The following is an 18,396-nucleotide window of genomic DNA, read 5'->3' as shown; positions in this document are numbered from 1 at the left end:
GTAGACATCACTAGTTCCTTTGCATTGGGAAAGTGGTCGATACAATACAGGTTGGCCTCGACTTGCAACAGTTCATTTAGTGACCGTTCAAATTTACAAAGGTGATTTATGACAGTTTTTCACACGGCGGTTGCAGCATCCCCGTGGTCAAAATTGATCAAAATTCAGAGGATTCACAACTGACTCATATTTATGACGGTTGCAGTGTCCTAGGGTCATGTGATCATCTTTTGCGACCTTCTGACAAGTCAATGGGGAGGCCAGATTCAGTTAAAATCGTGTCCCTAACCGAAAGACTACCGTGATTCACTTAACAACCGTGGCAAGAAAGGTCATAAAATGGGGAAAACTTAGCAAATGTCTCACTTATCAACAGAATCGATAACTACCTGTATTCACAGTCTTCACCTGGGTACATTTTGAAGCTCCACTACTACTGACTTTGCCACTGACCCTCCTGCATCTTCATATATGTTGTCTGCAAATATCTGTGATCAACCTCGAATCCCTTTTCATGGATTTAAAATAGCTCTGTGTTTCTTTTAGGTTCAGTGTTCAAATTCAACACCTTTGTGCTATGAAAATCCCAAAGGATAGCTCTCCATCTTCACTTTTAATAATCTGTTGGAACCTCCTGTATTATCTAAAAGATCTGTTCGTCATGGTCCAGTTTCCTTGCTTAAATTAAGATGGAGATTGTTCCATTGTGTGTGTTCCGTTGCTTCTAGATTTTTTTTTAAACAACTGCAACGTGGTAATTAATATATCCTCTGAAGCAAATTGACTTTCTTTCTCAAGAATTTCAAATCCCTTTGTGCTTTGTTCCATAAACCTAGAATTAATAGCAAGTTCAGATAAATGGCTACACCTTAAAACAAACTGGTAATATGGATATAAATATTAAGCTGGCTTCAAATATTTTTCCTTTATAGTGATTGGCCAGGATCCTTGGAAGAAATAGTAGGAAAAAGACAGACAAAACTCTTTAATTTTCTTCTTCAAAAGACACATGATCATATGTGCATGCATGGATGCACATGGAAGCTTGGTAGGATTGTATTATGGTTAATGTTGGAATCCTTTGTCTTGGATAATGTAAATACTTTCAGTAGGACACCTAGAGACACCTTAAGAGTGGAGGAGTGGTTCCACTTGGATGAACCTCCAACTACAGCAGTGTGTTTGATAACCCTACAATTTCCACAAATGATTGCCCTTTTCTTGGAAAGTGCCCATTAGAGCAATTTGGCATGACCCATCTTCAGCAGGGAGTGAGTGAGTGTGAGAGAGAAAGAAGGAGGTGGGAGGAGAGAGAGAAGGATGGAGATGGATATGGGTGGGGAATTATAAAAAGATGATTGCTGTAACAATCATGTGAATGAAAGCCGGGGGGGGAAATGCATATCTTCTATTTAAAAAACAAAAAGAAACATTATCTTTCTTATAAATAAGGCTTTTGCAGCAAAATGCTTCTGGAAAATGCTTGACTTCTGTCCTATTTCCTATTGATGTTGGATTTCCCTGGATGCATTTCTTTTTCAAAGTATAGTGGCAGAGGAATCTTGTCATTATGTAATATTGTAAAGTGTGGGGCTCTGTGGAAGTGCAGCGTGGAGAAGAGAGTGGTGACGCCAGGAGTTTTTCAGTGCAGATTGGAAGAGCAATCAGTTTAGGGAGTATTTCCTGAAACGGAGATTGCAAGCAATGCTCAGCTCTTAGCAGACAACAGCTTGAGATAACTGGACTTGGAGGGAGCGGATTCTTTTTCCTTTTTATATGTAAGTGAAGAAATAGACATTCTGTTTCATCTAAACTTCACAAGTGCATCTGTTTTATCTATGTTTATAATGCACACTTACGTTTGATGATGTTGCTTGCTTTCTTGGAAGCTGTATCGTGTTCTGTATTTTAAAACTTAAGCAAAGTATCTTACTTTAAAGATAAAGCTGTTTTACTTGTAGGTTATTTTTTTTTACAAACCACGGATTCATTAACTGTGGGGTGGAGGAACTCTGCTTTTACCTGTCTTTGGTAAATTAACAAGTGGGTAGCTAAATCAATAAACAGAAATGACCTCTGTCAGTAAATGTAAAACTGAGCTAAAACAAAAGGAAACTGAGATGGTAATTAATTTGCTGAAAATTTAAAAAAAAATCTCTTTTAAGGACTGTGAAAATCTATGTTGATGATCCTTTAATTTTAGATTCCCCCCTCCCGTTGATGTTCTTTTTTTTAGTGATTCTTCACTCTTTGCTTTTGTTAAAAAAATGAGCATGAAGATAGTTTTCTTTTACAACAGCAGTGAAATGTGCTACAAGATCATGGAGAAACACACTCAGAAATACTCAACTGGATTAAAATATAGATTTAATGAGAATGGTGCATACTCAGCCATTGCCTTAAAACATGCCAGAGTCTTGTTAAAAGATTATAAGACCTTGACATGCCTGGGGATGCAGTCTAATTGCTGATTGAATTGTGTGTGTTGAGTTGAGTCATCTGAGGCCCTGGGTGCTCTGCTTCCTTTTGTGGAACTGCTGCAAAAGGGAAAACCTACACCTTAGTTATACACTACAATGTTGCCGTGTTATATAGCATAGTTGAATCAAAGCTTCTGCCCTTATGCATGTAGCTGGTTGGAAGTTAAATTCTTTCTTATACACGTCTTAATAAGTTCGGGGGAATTAACTTCCAAATAAGTATACTGAGGTTCACACATTCCCCAAATTCTTTGAAAGGTCCTATTTCTGTAAATTAGAAATGATGATGTATCTTTTATTTAGTATTTATAATAGAACATTTGTATTGAAATGTAATATACATTAAAAACTTACATTGGTATTTCACACTATCCTGTTCATTGAGATAAAGGGTATTTTAAAATATTTATAAACCTTATGGAGTGACTATGCCAGGTGATGTGAACTTAATTGTTTGCCATTGACCACATACCAAATAGTGAAGATCTGTGTCTGGAATGTAGTATGGCTTGATAAACTGATTTTTATATTTCAAACTAATATTTCCATATTTGAGCTAGAAATTAGTTACATTGTGCTAGCCAACCTCTACATAATAAGTAGCTATATATATAGAAACCAGAAAGAAAGCATATTAAATGTTTTAATGAACAGTAAGCTGTGGAAAGGCGAGGGAAGTCTCATTTTACTGTATATTTCTGGTCATTCAGTGCTGAAACCCCAATATTCTGTCAAGGAGATAGACATATATTTAGATAACAGAGATGTGAAAATTATGCTGGAGGAAGAACAAGGGGTGATTTTTCTTTCTTTCTTGTGTTTATAGTGTTGGGATTTGGGCGAGAAACATTATGACATAACTTAGAACTGCTGTGTGTCGATGCATTGTACATCCCTGTCCAGTTCCTGCCTATGTTAAATTAATATATGCTCAGGGTTCCTCTAGGTGGGTTTTGATTGTAAATCTGGAGACATGTGGCTTTTAGGCGAAAGAAACCAGGACCCAGGATAGAGTTCAGAAAGCACTGTGAGTTTATTCCATGCAACCTTTATTCCAGAGTCTGGTCTATAAGGGTCAAGGCAAATTGGTACCTGATAAAAGTAAACAGACTTCAAGAGAAGCTGGACTTGAGTCTTTTTTGAGGGTGTAGAGACTCCCGATTGATGATGCATTTGACCCCATCGTCAGGCTCAGTTTGGTCTTCTCCTACAGTGACCAGTGTATGCAAGAGCAGAGGGAGCTGAAGTAAATAGCATGATCCCACAAACTCTTGTGTGTCTTTAATGTCAGGAGGTTCATGTCAGATCTAGATGTGTGGTCTGCTAGGTGTTACATTCTTGAAGTTCCAAGAATGTTTTGCATAAAGATCTTGAATAAAGTTAGGTTTACTATTATAAAGCAGGAAGCAGACAGTAGGAATAAATTAAATATTTTGTACAGTGTAAATAAATTAATTGTGTGGTTCTCCAAAGAATGAACTGGAACTAATGCCATTTTAATAGAAAAGATTCTGGAGTGAAACTGAGAAATAGGTTACACCATAATGCTACCAGATGACATTAAATGCAGGATAGTTAAATATAAAGCATATTATGGCTAACTCCATAATTAGGTGGAACAAACTAAGGTGAAACAAACAGTACTTGGATTCAGTATAACTGGAAAATTTTTCTACTGAGTAAAACAAAAATCCGTCTCCCAAAGGATGGTGAGGCAAATGAATGAACATTTAATTTCTCTACTTCAATCTTGTCAGTTTTTGTGTTCACCACTTCCTCAACTTAACTTACCTTTAAAATATTAAGCAGCCCTTTTGATTCATAAAAAGAAAATCAAAAATGTTTCTGACATCCCAGTCTTACACATAAAACATGCACATACATGCACTCTAGTTGTCTTTGCTCATGTTTTGTAGGTGTTTGGTAATTTGGAAATTGCATTCCTTCTGAGAGGCTACTGTGTGGCAGGTTGCATTCAAAAATTCTTACCAAAGACATAAAAAGTTCAAAATAATTTATTTCACCGTGAGACAGATTAGCAAAAAAGAGTGGTGACACAATTTCTGAATTATGGAACAAGTTTATAAACAACCCAAACTCCCTTTTAGAGCTTGAAGGCAGATTATGTCAAACTCCAATGGAAAATACAAACAATCCAATGCATAAGAAACACATTTGAAAATTGTAGTTTTTCCAGAGAAAATTGCAGTTAGCACTTCCACTATAAGCTGCCCATGTTATTGACAGTCCTGTATGTTATATAGTTATAGAGCCATTATACTGTAGGAGCAGTTATTTGGATAGAAATAGACTTCTCATTCTACAGCCATTATACTGTAGGAGCAGTTATTTGGATAGAAATAGACTTTTCATTCTAAACATCTCCTTAGCATATTTGTTTATTTTAGCTCTCCCACCATTTTGTCTTTTTAAATTTTGTTTAAAAAAATAAAAAAATAAAAAGAGAAAAAAGAAGACTAACAATATATTAAAAAAAACTTCAGGCTTCAAAGAAATTCTCAAAATTTAATCACACAGCAAAGTGTTCAACCGTCTTTTCTGTTATGTTGATCAAAAACCAGTTTATAAGCAGAGAATAAACATATCATAAACCCAAATTGGAAGGCACAGTTTGTCCATTATAGAAAAGTAGCATTCCTTGCAATCCCACAATTTATTAGTTAAAAAAAATATCTGAGCTATTAGTACTTCTATTAGCTCACAAAGATGTTTTTTTAAACTATCTAGTGTATTCAAACTGCAGTTAATCCAGATTGTAAATTTAGTGTGCAAAGAAGGATCAAAATAATAATTCTCTATCAAAATATCTTCCAAATGTGGAAAAATCTGAGAACATTGCAGGATCATAACTAAAAGTGGATCCCAGTCCCTGCCATAATATTAAAGATTAACGTTGTTTTTAAAATGTCCTATCATAGTTTTGGGATAGTCACCTGGCTTGCAGAGAGAAGTGAAGTCAAAATATTTGCTTGGTTATAAAATTGAAAGTCGGGAAATTTAATTACACCCTACTCCAATTTTATGAAGGACTTCTTGACAAAGAAAATGATGTCCTTCTTTCAACGGAATCTTTACCCATCCTTTAAACCCATATAAGCCTTTTAAAAGGTAGTCAATCCCACTCTTCTTTCTGACAGCATTTCATTTTTTTAATAAAAATGAGAAGAACAAATAGTGCTGCTTTTAGAAATGTTAGTGTTAATTGCTCTGTTACACAAGTGCATATTTTTTTACTTCTAATTAATCTATGATGCCATATTAAACATTTACACATATACTGTTGGAGTATTATATAATAAAAGGTTTTCAGAGACAATATGCAGATTTCCCACATTTTTAATGTACTTTCTATCTTAGCCCAAATATCTCTTTTCTAATTAATCACTTTTGGTTCAGATATAAATATATATTTTAGGATTGTTTCCCTCCACTCTTCCATGTATTATACTCATAATGATCCTAACATCTGATTTTTCTCTTCAGCACAGCATAGACTTTTTGAAGCTGTTTACAGTCTGCCTTGGAATTCCTATTCCTGAACATTTCGGTGTCTGTCAAATCAACTACTTCATTGTTCAGTCATTTATAAGTATCATCTTAAATAGCAGTGGTGCCTTTACAGGCATTTAGGGCACTTTTTCCAATCCAGTGCCTGCATATAGGTTGAGTGAGATTATAACTTCTGTAAATCTCAGGCAATATGACTTTTGGCAAATTCTGGGAGTTTTGCACCCACAGTATTTTGGAGGAATATGGTGGGAAGTATTGCTTCCTATTTTTCTCTTTGATGAGAATGTAACCACTCCATAGGAGTTGACTTTGTAAGCTACACATGACTCTTTTGTAAGCATTTGCAAGATGACTGGATTTAAAGCTTCCCAAAAGCTTTATGGAAATCCACATAGATAGGCTGGATTCTCATAGTGGTTTATCACAGTGTCTATTAGTTGATTTTCACAAAGGAGGTTAAGACTGCGCTGTGTGGAACATCCTCCCTTTAGAGATTGGAATGGCCCTAACCTGCTAGCCTTTAGCCTTCTGTAAAGCTTTTTAAGGGCTGGCTATGCTTCTGAGAGGGACACGGTGGCTCAGTAGTTAAGACTTTGAGCTTATTGATCAGAAAAGTTGGTAGTTCGGCGGTTCGAATCCCTAGCACCACATAACGGAGTGAGCTCCCATTACTTGTCCCAACTTCTGCCAACCTAGCGGCTTGAAAACATGTAAAAATGCAAGTAGAAAAATAGGGACCACTTTGGTGGGAAGGCAACAGCGTTCTGTGCACCTTCAGCATTTAGTCATGCTGGCCATATGGCCACGGAGACTTCTCTGGACAGCACTGACTCTTTGGCTTTGTAATGGAGATAAGCACCACCCCCGAGAGCCGGAAACGACTAGCACGTATATGGGAAGGGCTGGGGCAATATATACCTCCAAGGATCCTGCCTCCTGGCTATATTTTTAGCTGGCTAGATGTCTTGCTCTGTGTGTGCTCAAATGTTTTATTTTTTTAAAATTGTGTTAATGGCATTTATTGTTTTTTATTGTTTTAAAAATGTTAAGATTTTAATTGTAATATATGTTTTTGGATCATTTGTTGAGATGGGCAGATATAGAAATCAAATAAACAAACAAACAAATATAAATCACACTTATGAACCATAAGAAGTTAAAGGAAGACCTAGCCTATCACAGCTAACTATTACACATTTAATTTACATAGCACATTTCAAGCTATTTATCTTAGGTCTAATTGATGAGAATTCCTCTTGATTAACACCACCAGTATTTTTCCTCTAATTTTACAAATGTGGGAAGTTACAGGAGCAGATACGATGGTTGAAATATTTAAAACAAATGGTTAACCATGCTCGATTTTGCTAATCGAGAATTTGTGCCAGCTGCCATATGGCCATCTTGCAATTCATGAAGTCATTAAATCTGTTAAATTCCATTTTTCCTCCAATGCGGAACCAGAAGTAAGGAGGAAAGTATTGTTGACTTGAGAGCTAAGCAGCCTTTTTCAGTCATGGTGTGATGATGTGGGAGTCTTTTTTAAAGATCTCATGAGAGAGCTATATATCTTGCATTCCTTTTTCTTTTTTAGTTGTACCAAATGGAAATAAGGAGGAAGGTTGGTTTAATTAAAGATTGCTGAAGAATTTTGTACATAAGTTGTATATGAATGCCAACTAATTTAATCGAATAGTTTGGGGGGGGCGTTAGGGGGGGTATTTGGAGATTCTTTGGACTGGTGTCCACATGCATATACTTCTTGTTACTACACATTTGGTAATTTGAACTGTGAACTGACTTCCTTGAAAAACATCATGCTTCCACCCTCATAGAAAGCTCTGCTTTTGAAGAATTAACATGTTATTACTATAAATCGGTCTACAGTAACTTTCAGGAAAGAAGCAGGATGTTTATTTTCTTGTTACTGCTTACCCTGCCCTTGAAGATCGTCTTTTGCTAAATTGAAGAGTTAAATTACCCAATATAAAAAAGTCTCTGCATTTAAAACACAGTCATGTTTCTTTACTATTTATGCTGGCCGGACTGTCAACTGATCATTTGGACTGAGATTATTTTTTTTTCAGCACCTAAGAGAAGATTTAGCATGACATATTTTACATTAATAATGCTATGCGTTTGTTCTTTCATCAATGTAGTGTTCAGAGACACATATCCAAATGTGGTATTATTTCCTCAAACTGATTTTGAACAGATGTGTGTTGGATATACTCGCTTAATTCCTCACTGGGAAGTCTAATACATATGAAGGGCATGAGATTCAGAAAAACTTCTCTGAAAATTTCCAAACATCTCTCTATTTATCCACTATTTTAAGAATAATTTTGGACAAAACGCAGCAAAATATAAAGGAACACCCTTTCCAGCACAAACTTGTTATCAATTTGGATACAATTTTCTACTGATGTAATTACAACTAGGATATTCAAATAAAGGTCATGTGACAAATTCCTTCTGTGTCCAATCACACTTGGCCAATAAAGTATTCTATTCTATTCTATAAATAGGGTATTGAAATGTGTAAAATGCCTGGTGTTCTGCTTTCGGGATCAGTTTCATTTAAACAAAACCCAAAACAATTCGCTTTAGCATTCAAATCACTTAACAGTGTGTCAGTGTCACTGAAAATTGCTTTGGGTCTTCAGGGCACCAAGTGCTTTATGTAGCATTACCTGATCTGATGGCTTTGTTTGTACTATAATTTTAACAAGGTTTCTTAGTTGGAAACCTTGCTGAGGGATTAGATATATATAAAAGTAATTGCTGTCTTGTAATATTTCCATTTCAATTTAGGGGATTCTCCTGAAGATGATAAAAAAATAACATTGATTGGTTGGGCTTGGTTTTTGCAGTGCTCTTTACTTAATCTCTAAAGACTCCTGGTGATTATTTCATTATATAAAAAAAGGCATACCTGTGAAGCGATGGACCTGTCAGCCTGCTTAATATAACCTATAAGCTTTACGCAAGGAATCTCTGTTGGAAGATATGGAAAAGTAGGTTAGATTTAGGATTAGTTATTTTACAGTTGAGTAGTGCCTAATTTTAGAATATCTAGCTGAGACCTATATCTTGAAGTACCCTTTATGTTGCTTTCATCAAGTTCAAATCATCCTTTCAATTCCAAGGGATAGCTTATGGAGAAAGTAGGACATCCTTTATTCAGAGAATAAAATCCAGCTTCTATATGAAAATACTTATCTGAGGATTCAATGGACAATGCACAGTTTCTTCAAACCAAGGGATGAAACTGTGGGCTACATATTAATTCCCTTCCTGTTTAAATTCTGTGTTAATTTGTTGGTCCAATTATTCTTTGACTCCCAGCTTTATCCTTCAGTGGTCAACAGGTAAGCTTTGAGAAGAACCCTTTGTGTCTTAGGGTTAGTTGTTGCAAAGACAAAAATTGTGGTTTTCTATAAATGTTTAACAAAGCATAATTGTGGATTGGTGAACATAAAATGAGTAATGAGTATCACTTTATAAATGGTTTGTAGCTTTTATTAAATCCTAAATCCTTCCCCATTCTGCATTATGGAGTCATTTGGCAGAAATCCTACTCATGTTACATTATGAATGTAAAATGAAAGATGGCTTTTAATTAGACAATCTGTTCCACAGTTATTTGTTTTAGTTTAACAATTTTAAAGAGGTAGATGATTGATTGTCTGCTGTTTCCCATTAAGGTGACAACTATTTGTTACAATGAATGGAGTGTGGCTTTTCTAAGAATTTGCCTGGTTTTGTATTGACCTTTTGTATCAAAGGTGATTTTTTTCCCCAAAAGGCAACTCGACTGGTTTTTTTTCCTTGAGGAAAAAGAATGAAGACAATGTCAAAGGAAGAAGCAGATTAGTTGCCTGGATGACTGAGAATCTCCACAGACACTGAGCCTTTCTAGTAATAAACTAGTCCAAAGGCCATCTTCAAACAGTACTGTCTCTGCAAAACTGCCTAACCAAGCTTCTTACTTTAATGTCTGAACTGTGGTAGCCAAGGACATTTTCTTCTGAATCAGCTGCCAGAAATTCAAATCACAAAACTCAGCCATTGATACTAACGCAGAATAGAATCTGCAGTCTTTCAGAAATAACTTTTCATTATAAGTATTATTAAAATAAATTAATGATTCACTAAACAAAACAAGCTACCATCTTCAAGAGTTCTTTCTTTCTGTCTCTGTTTCACTCTCTGTCTCTCTGTTTCACTCTCTGTCTCTCTGTCTCTCTCTCAAATGTATGTACATATAAAGTGTGTATACATATAAAATGTTTGTTTTCTTAAGTAAAAACAATACATATAAAATGTTCGTATACATTTATGTATAGATTCATTTTGGCATAAGGCATCAGGTTGGAAACTGGGAGACTGTGAGTTCTTAATCCCACCTTAGCCACAAAACCATTTGGGTGGTCTTGGGCCAGTTACTTTTTCTCAGCCCTAGAAAGGAGGCAATGGCAAACCAATTCTGAAAAACCACGTGAAGAAAAATTGCAGGGACTTGTCCAGGCCATTTCCAAGAATTGAATACACTTGAATGGAAGAAAAGAACAGGCATATATGTATCTATTTCTTTGGAATGAAGACCTTAGATAACAAATTAGAATATATGTACTATTATAGATTTCGGCTATGATCCTTATCTGCAAATATATCCACAACTGAACCATCACAGAGGAGTCAATCGTAAGAAAAATACAATGAACTTTTCTCTTTTCAACCTGCAGAGCACTAGAGATATCACAACATTGTGTCCACATTTCCATGAAACTCAGGTGAATGGGATGGAAGGATTAAAGGATATTTCCCACCTAAAGCCATTGGCAAGACAACTTACTGATGCAGACAGACTCCGGAAGGTCATCCAAGAACTTATAGACACAGAGAAATCTTACGTAAAGGTATTAGGCATGCTTTATTGTTCATTTGTCTCTATTAGTCTTCCTCCCTTATTTTTGTGATTGCTTTCTGTATATCACCAGCACTTTGGGAAAAGAAATACGTAGTAGCTACAGGTGCATTTCCATGATGTTCTACAATCCTGTTCCAAATGTATTGCTTAGCAATGATAGAAGTTACAGTTCTACATTTCTGGATGGCACCAAATTGAGGAAGCCTGAATTATATATGGGTGGTCTTCAACTTACAATTATTTGTTTAGTGACCGTTCCAAGTTGCAATGGCAGTGACTTATGGCTGCTTTTCACACTTACGATCATTGCAACATTCCCTGTGATCACCTGATCAAAATTCAGATGCTTGGCAACTCACTCATATTTATGTCAGTGTCCTGGGGTCTTGTGTCCTGGAGTCTTGTGATCCACCTTCTGACAATCAAATTAATTGGGGAAGCCAAATTCACTTAACAGTCCCGTTACTTAATCATTGCAGTGATTCACTTAATAACTCTGGCAAGAAAGTTCATAAAATAGGGGCAAGACTCACTTAACAGCTGTCATGCTTAGCAACAGAGATTTTAGATTCAGTTACAGTCATAAGTTGAGGACTATCTGTACAAACAAGATCTGAGGGAGAGATTGAGGGCAGAAGATGTAGCATAATGGAAGTGGAGAACAAATCACCAGATCTGATCTAGTCACATTCTTAGCTTTGGTTTTGGTTTGTTAAGGATTGCTAAGAAATTTCCCTTCTTGGGAATGCTGCCTAATATCCTGCATATAGATATAGATGAATGCATAGCTAAGTATTTTTTAATATGCTATTGTTTCGATAGCTAAAACAGCATATAATAAACACTCAACAAATACAGTAGTTTTTCCCTAGAAGTGTTACAGTGACCTAAGTAAAAAAAGCATTATCTCATAACAATTACCTTGTACCCTCACATGTTAAGAAGAAGGTTGCTTTCAAAAACATGTAAATCTAAATAATGTTTGATGTCCCCCTAGGATCTGAGCTGCCTCTTCCAGTTATACTTGGAACCTCTTCAGAATGAGACTTTCCTTACTCAAGATGAGGTGAGATATTTCGATGGTTATTTTAATTGTTCTCTAATCTTTCGGAAGTTATGAGCGTTTCAACTGTATCAGACATTTTAAGAATATTTCCTTGCTTTTTTTTTTTTTTTGCATTAGTTATGCCTTGATGATCAAAGTTGACCAACCTCCTTTACAAAAACATTTTTAAGAAGTCTTTAGTTTCAGAAATTATCTTGTTTTTCTGCATTTATTAATGTCGTGTACCGCTTTGTTTATCTCTAGCTTAATACAATTAAACATTAGGTATTCTTTTCTTGAGTAGTATTATCTTTTCAATGTTTATTTTTCCCTACTTCCACACAGATGGAGTCTTTATTTGGCAGCTTGCCAGAGATGCTGGATTTCCAGAAGGTATTTTTAGAGACCCTTGAAGATGGAATTTCTTCCTGCTGTGATTTCAGTACACTTGAAACCCCTTCTCAGTTTCGGGTAAATACAATTTATTACATTTTGGAATATGATAATTATTCCCTTTGATTTCCTTTTTTTCCTATGTTTTCTCCAGTTATAATTTTTATGCATAAAACTAAAAATCACTTACGTTCTCTAGGAAGATTCCTCCCCACTCCCTTTATGGAATAAATTTTGAAATATATTTTCCAAGACCCTGCTGAGGTCAGGTGAACAGTTTGAAAATCCCATAAGTGACTAGCTGAGTCAATTAGTTTGTACAATCACACTAGCAGCATGGGTAAGAAGGAGTTTATGTCAAATAAATGAATCTCTGTGTTTATCTCTTAATATTTCAGAGACTTCTGTCCCTAAAGCCCCTAATATTTCACAGAAATATCTCCAGATCTTTTCTGCTGAGGAAGCAATGAAGGAATATCAAGGAAATTTAAAGTCTATGGTGCAACCATTTTCAGTTACTAAGATAATGAAAAAAAAATTTTAGGACAAATCCTTGCATTTACAATCTGTGCAGGTCTGTAAAGCAAAATAAGATCATAAGCATACTTAGCTTAATTACTGAATTATTGGCCTCAGTTGTGGTTGCTGAATGAGGTCTACTTTTAATCACTATGGAAGTTCCTAAATTACTTTCAGACCCATAAATCAGAGTACATGTGCACACTGCACATCAAACCTGTTGTGGTATTCTGGATTAATCCTAATAATTTAAATTTTACTAGGACATTTTACTTTGTTCTGTAACCACTACCATGACTACTATTTATATCTGAACCTTGACTGATAAACTATTTTAAATTTGTGATCTGTTACTAAACTTTCCTGCTGGATAGGGTTAGTTTCTGTCATCCCTACTGCTCTCTCTCTTTATTACATTTATTACAAGAGTTTTGTGTAGTTAATTGTTAAAAGCATGAATAGTAAGATAATACAATTAAAAATAATGTTTTATTATTTCTACAATAATAAAATTATTCAGAATATTCTCTGTCACTTTTTAAATGCATTTAAACTTCATCAGTTTTTTTTTCCTGCCTATGACAAGTTTTGCCATCTGTTTTCCTAGCTTCTTTCTTAATCTAATTCTGGCTATGAATTAAGCACCTGTGGTAAACAAGCATTGCATTCAAGAGAAGAAATTCTAATCATAGAGGGGCATAATTGAAATGATTCATGTTTTCAGTGAATCGCTTTCCATCACATTTGTTGGCTTTAGTTCATGCAAATCTTGTATTCATTATCTAATTTGTTCTGTTGATTTGTGTTTGTTGCATATCACTGACTTGAAACCACTAGAAAGACAAGATATAGTCATACTCATAAATATCAAAGGCAATTATAGAATAACATAAGTTACAATCAATCAGTTACAGAATATTTTTTTAATGAAAAACTTTTCAGGAATGCAAAATAGGGTGAAGGTAGACGTAGAAGTATAAAATAGAGGAAAACTATGTAGTATAATCATAATGCCCCTTTATTTTAATGACTTCCATATAGTTTTCTGTTTATTGTTAGTTGGCTGTCAGAGTCCAAAATCCAAGAAAGAAATGTTGAAACTCTTCTAAGTGGTTTCACCCCCACTCACCTGTAGACAGAAATCCTGCCAAACTAAAGCAGACTACTTATACTATAGGTAGTCTTCGACTTACAATAGTTCGTTTAGTGACCATTCAAAGTTACAACGGCACTGAAAAAAAGTGACTTATGACCATTTTTCACACTAACAACCATTACCACATCCCCATGGTCACGTGATCAAAATTCAGACCCATGGCAACGGACTCATATTTATGACAGTTGCAGTGTCCCAAGGTCATGTGATTACTTTTTGCAACCTTCTAGAAAACAAAGTCAATGGGGAAGCCAGACTCACTTAACAACCATGTTACATACTTTAACACCTGCAGTGATTCACTTAACAACTATGGCAAGAAAGGCCATAAGATGGAGCAAAATTCTAGTTAACAACTGTCTCGGTTAGCAACAGAAAGTTTGGGCTCAGTTGTGGTTTTAAGTTGCGGACTACCTGTATAAAACATACACTCTGGGAACTACTAGGAAGGAGCTGTCTTAACTCTCTTACACCTACGCATATCGAAACCGCTCTGTGTTTTGCTCCTCTGGAAATCACTCCTTCCCTCCTGAAGAACGGACAAACTCCATCACATCTGCCTTGGATTTGAATGATTTCTTGCATTGTTTGTCATAGTTGCTCTGCACATTAAAAATCTAGTGTTATCAAATTAAGGAATGACTCTTTGAAGAGCATTGTTAGTTTTTGCTTAACTACAAAGGTAAAGGTAACGGGCACCTCTAAAATAAGTTTCTCACCTTCTTCGTTTCAGAAACTGCTCTTCTCTTTGGGAGGCTCTTTCCTCTATTATGCTGATCACTTCAAATTATACAGTGGGTTCTGTGCAAACCACATCAAAGTCCAGAAAGTTCTGGAAAGAGGTAATTATCTCCCTGAGGTAAACTAAGCGTATGATAGAAATGAGGCAAAATAATGCAATTGATTTTTTTTTAAGATGTGAGTGTTAAAAGCATTTCTTAAATTTTGCAATTGGTCTTCTGATAAAGCTAAAGAGTCTGAAAACTGCATCTGTTTTTGATACTCCTAAGCACAACGTTTAGGACTATCTGTGTTTGTCTGTCTTCTTATGGAATTGCTGGTGTGTGTGTGTGTGTGTGTGTAGGGGTATGCTCATTTATTTACTTGAAAATAGGGTAGATCCAGTGCTAGTTATTAAATCAGGCTTTTTAAAAAGAAAAGGAAAAAAACTTATAAGACTTAGACTTAGAATACCATATTTTTCGGAGCATAAGCCCCCCAAAAAAAAAGTGGGTGGAAATGTTTGTGCATTTTATACAGCAAATGTTGCCAAAGCCCCACCCACCCACTGGCCCCCACCCTTCGGCCTCTGCATTCCAGCAGTTTGCCTTCTTGCAGCAAACAGCCTGGTCAGCTTTAGCGGATCCTGATTAGCACAAGCAACTGATTGTCGGTTGGATGGGCCTCCTGACCTTGCACACCTCCATCTTCCCTTTCAGGATGCCGCACAGATGCTCAATAGGATTTAAGTCTGGAGACATGCTTGGCCAGTCCATTACCCTCAGCTTCTTTAGCAAGGCAGTTAGTCATTTGGGAGGTGTGTTTGGGGTCGTTATCATGTTGGAATACTGTCCTGAGGCCCAGTCTCCGTAGGGAGGGGACCATGCTCTGCTTCAGTATGTCACAGTACATGTTGGCATTCATGGTTCCCTCAATGAACTGTAGCTTCCCAGTGCCAGGAGCACTCATGCAGCCCCAGACCATGACATTCCCACCAACATGCTTGACTGTAGGCAAGACACACTTGTCATAGTACTCTGGTTGCCGCCACACACGCTTGACATCACTTGAACCAAATAAGTTTATCTTGGTCTCAGCGGACCACAGCACATGGTTGCAGCAATCCATGCCCTTAGTTATTTGGTTGACCATGGCGAGGCCTGTTCTGAGTGGAACCTGTCCTGTTAAACCGCTGTATGGTCTTGGTCACCATGCTGCAGCTCAGTTTCAAGGTCTTGGCAATCTTCTTATAGCCCAGGCCATCTTTATGTAGAGCAACAATTCGTTTTTTCAGTTCATCAGAGAGTTCATTGCCATGAGGTGCCATGTTGAACTTCCAGTGACCAGTATGAGAGAGAGAGAGAGAGAGAGCGTGATAACACCAAATTTAACACACCTGCTCCCCCTTCACACCTGAGACCTTGTAACACTAATAAGTCACATTATACCAGGGAGGAAAAATGGCTACTTGGGCCCCATTTGGACATTATTACTTAGGGGTGTACTTACTTTTGTTGCCAGGGGTTTAGATATTAATGGCTGTGTGTTGTGTTATTTTGAGGGGGCAGCACATTTACGTTGTTATACAAGCTGTATACTCACTACTTAACATCGTAGCCAAGTGTCATTTCTTCAGTGTTGCCACATGAAAAGATATACTTAAATATTTACAAAATGCGAGGGGGTGTATTGAGTTCTGTGATATACTACATACTATAACTATGAAAGTATTTGTAAGAAAAAAAGAAATATTTGAAGAAAAGAAATGGTTTTGCCCAACCAATTGTGAATAAACTTGCATTTTCATAATGTGTTCCTTCTGCAAGAATTGGACAGAATATTTTGTGTGGTTAGAAAAGTTTTTCATTGATGAGTTATATGTTCTGGAACTAATAGCTGACATTTTTGTATTTTAATTAATGATGATAATTATAGCTTTTACATATGACTAATCATTGTTTTTAATTAATATAACTGGCCTTGTGTAATGTATTTTTATTTGAAAGATAAGCATATATAGGCATGTATGGATGTGAGGGCACATTACATTACACACACACACACACACACACACACACACACGGGCACACACAGTTGTAAAGCAAATGTTGCTTTAAGGAAAAAGCTGAGGTTGCTGTGGATATGGCTTGATTAGCTCCTTAAGCAGGTGTGTGTCTCACCTACTTAAAGAGCTAATCAAGCCATATCCACAGCAACCTCAGCCTTTTCCTTAAAGCAACATTTCTACTGGAGAACAGTTTGTGGTGGAATATAATAGTTTCTTCTACAGGGGCATAATTATCGATTGAAATGGAAGATTACAAGCTAATTTTTTTGGGTCTGTTCTTGTTTGTTTATTGAAAATCAGTCATTTTAACACTTTCAATTGCTTCTTAGTATCTGTTACGTTCGATAAAAAAGTATCATGGTTAACAATGCTGTAAAAGCATGTGATACACAGCATCTTTATCAGAGCTAAGCAGATCTTGGTCAGTGATTAGAGGAGGATCATTCAGAGACCGTCATGAATTTTGGAATGGAAAGATAGTAATAATAGTCTTCAACTTAACAACCGCAATTTAGGCTAGTGCATTGCTAAGCAAGGTGCTTCGTTAAACAAGTTGTACTCGATTTTATGAACATTTTTTAACATTGTTAGGTGAATCTCACAGTTGTCAAGCAAATCTGGTTCCACTCCCTTGATTTTGCTTGCTGAAAGATATAAATGGAGCATGAGAATGCTGCTATGATTGTAACTGTGAGAAGTTGTCATAAACCATTTTTTTCAGTACCATTGTGACTTTGAACAGTTGCTGAAAGAATGGCTGTAAGTTGAGGACTTTAGATAATATGAAAGTAATAATTTGCATTTTCTAATGTTGGTTTAAAAATATAAATAGAATAGTTCACAATAATTGTAGGTTAACAGTAGGGATATATCGTTATGAGTGTGTATTTTCTACTACCTAATGCAAATATTAACACACATAGAATAGCAAAGATACACAGTGCTGTAAGTATTGAGTGGTTTATTTCTGGATTGATAGATATGTTTGGAGTTGTGAAAGTGTGCAATCTCACAAAAATAATGGAAAAAATGTGAAGGATGCATTCAACTATGACTTACTATTATTCTGTATTATTTCAAGCTTTTCTTCATCAGATCAAATCAACATGCTAAGTTGCAGGCATCCATTAATTGTATGCTCTAATTATATCACTAAAGCCTTTGGAAAAATAGATATGATTGGGCCAACAACTTCCCAGCATGCCAGTTCTTCTTTAATTCAGGAACTTAAATTATAAGATTTTTTTTAATGTTATGTGAAACAGCCTGGCATCTCTATGGATAGGGCTTTGCTCAGGTGACACAACTTCATTGGTTTCCAATAGTGTGGAATCCATCTTCTGTATCTAATGCAGTTATTCACAACCTTTTGGGGCTGAAATTCCACTCTATTGTCCTTACTCATGTTCTTCCTGTTTCTGGGTAATAGGAGAACAACCAAACTCCAGGGATAGAGCCAATGATGGGTTTTAATTTCTTGGCATTCTTTGGGGAACTTAGGAATATTCCTGGAAATGATATTGGAATCTGGCAATGTGTTTTGATGTTTCT

At 36.1% G+C, this 18,396-nt stretch overlaps 1 protein-coding gene across 3 annotated transcripts in view; it reads left to right on the top strand.

Annotated features, from left to right (window-relative positions):
- TIAM2 (TIAM Rac1 associated GEF 2) overlaps positions 1-18,396 on the top strand; it is a 74,685-nt gene that overhangs the window by 45,136 nt on the left and 11,153 nt on the right. For 2 of the 3 annotated variants that reach the window (XM_026705033.2, XM_087939188.1), the window contains exons 15-18: positions 10,760-10,933; positions 11,942-12,010; positions 12,335-12,460; positions 14,791-14,899. In XM_026705033.2, the coding sequence (XP_026560818.2) occupies positions 10,760-10,933; positions 11,942-12,010; positions 12,335-12,460; positions 14,791-14,899 (478 nt within the window). Of the gene's footprint in view, positions 1-1,637; positions 1,779-10,759; positions 10,934-11,941; positions 12,011-12,334; positions 12,461-14,790; positions 14,900-18,396 lie in introns of those variants that run through there. The other variant, XM_087939204.1, reaches the window with a different exon arrangement.

This window comes from Pseudonaja textilis, chromosome 1 (assembly GCF_049901715.1).
Source record: "Pseudonaja textilis isolate UNSWEBS1 chromosome 1, rPseTex1.2, whole genome shotgun sequence".
NCBI lineage: Eukaryota > Metazoa > Chordata > Lepidosauria > Squamata > Elapidae > Pseudonaja > Pseudonaja textilis.
Note: the sequence above shows the minus strand (reverse complement) of the source record. Positions and strands in the feature narration are given on the sequence as shown.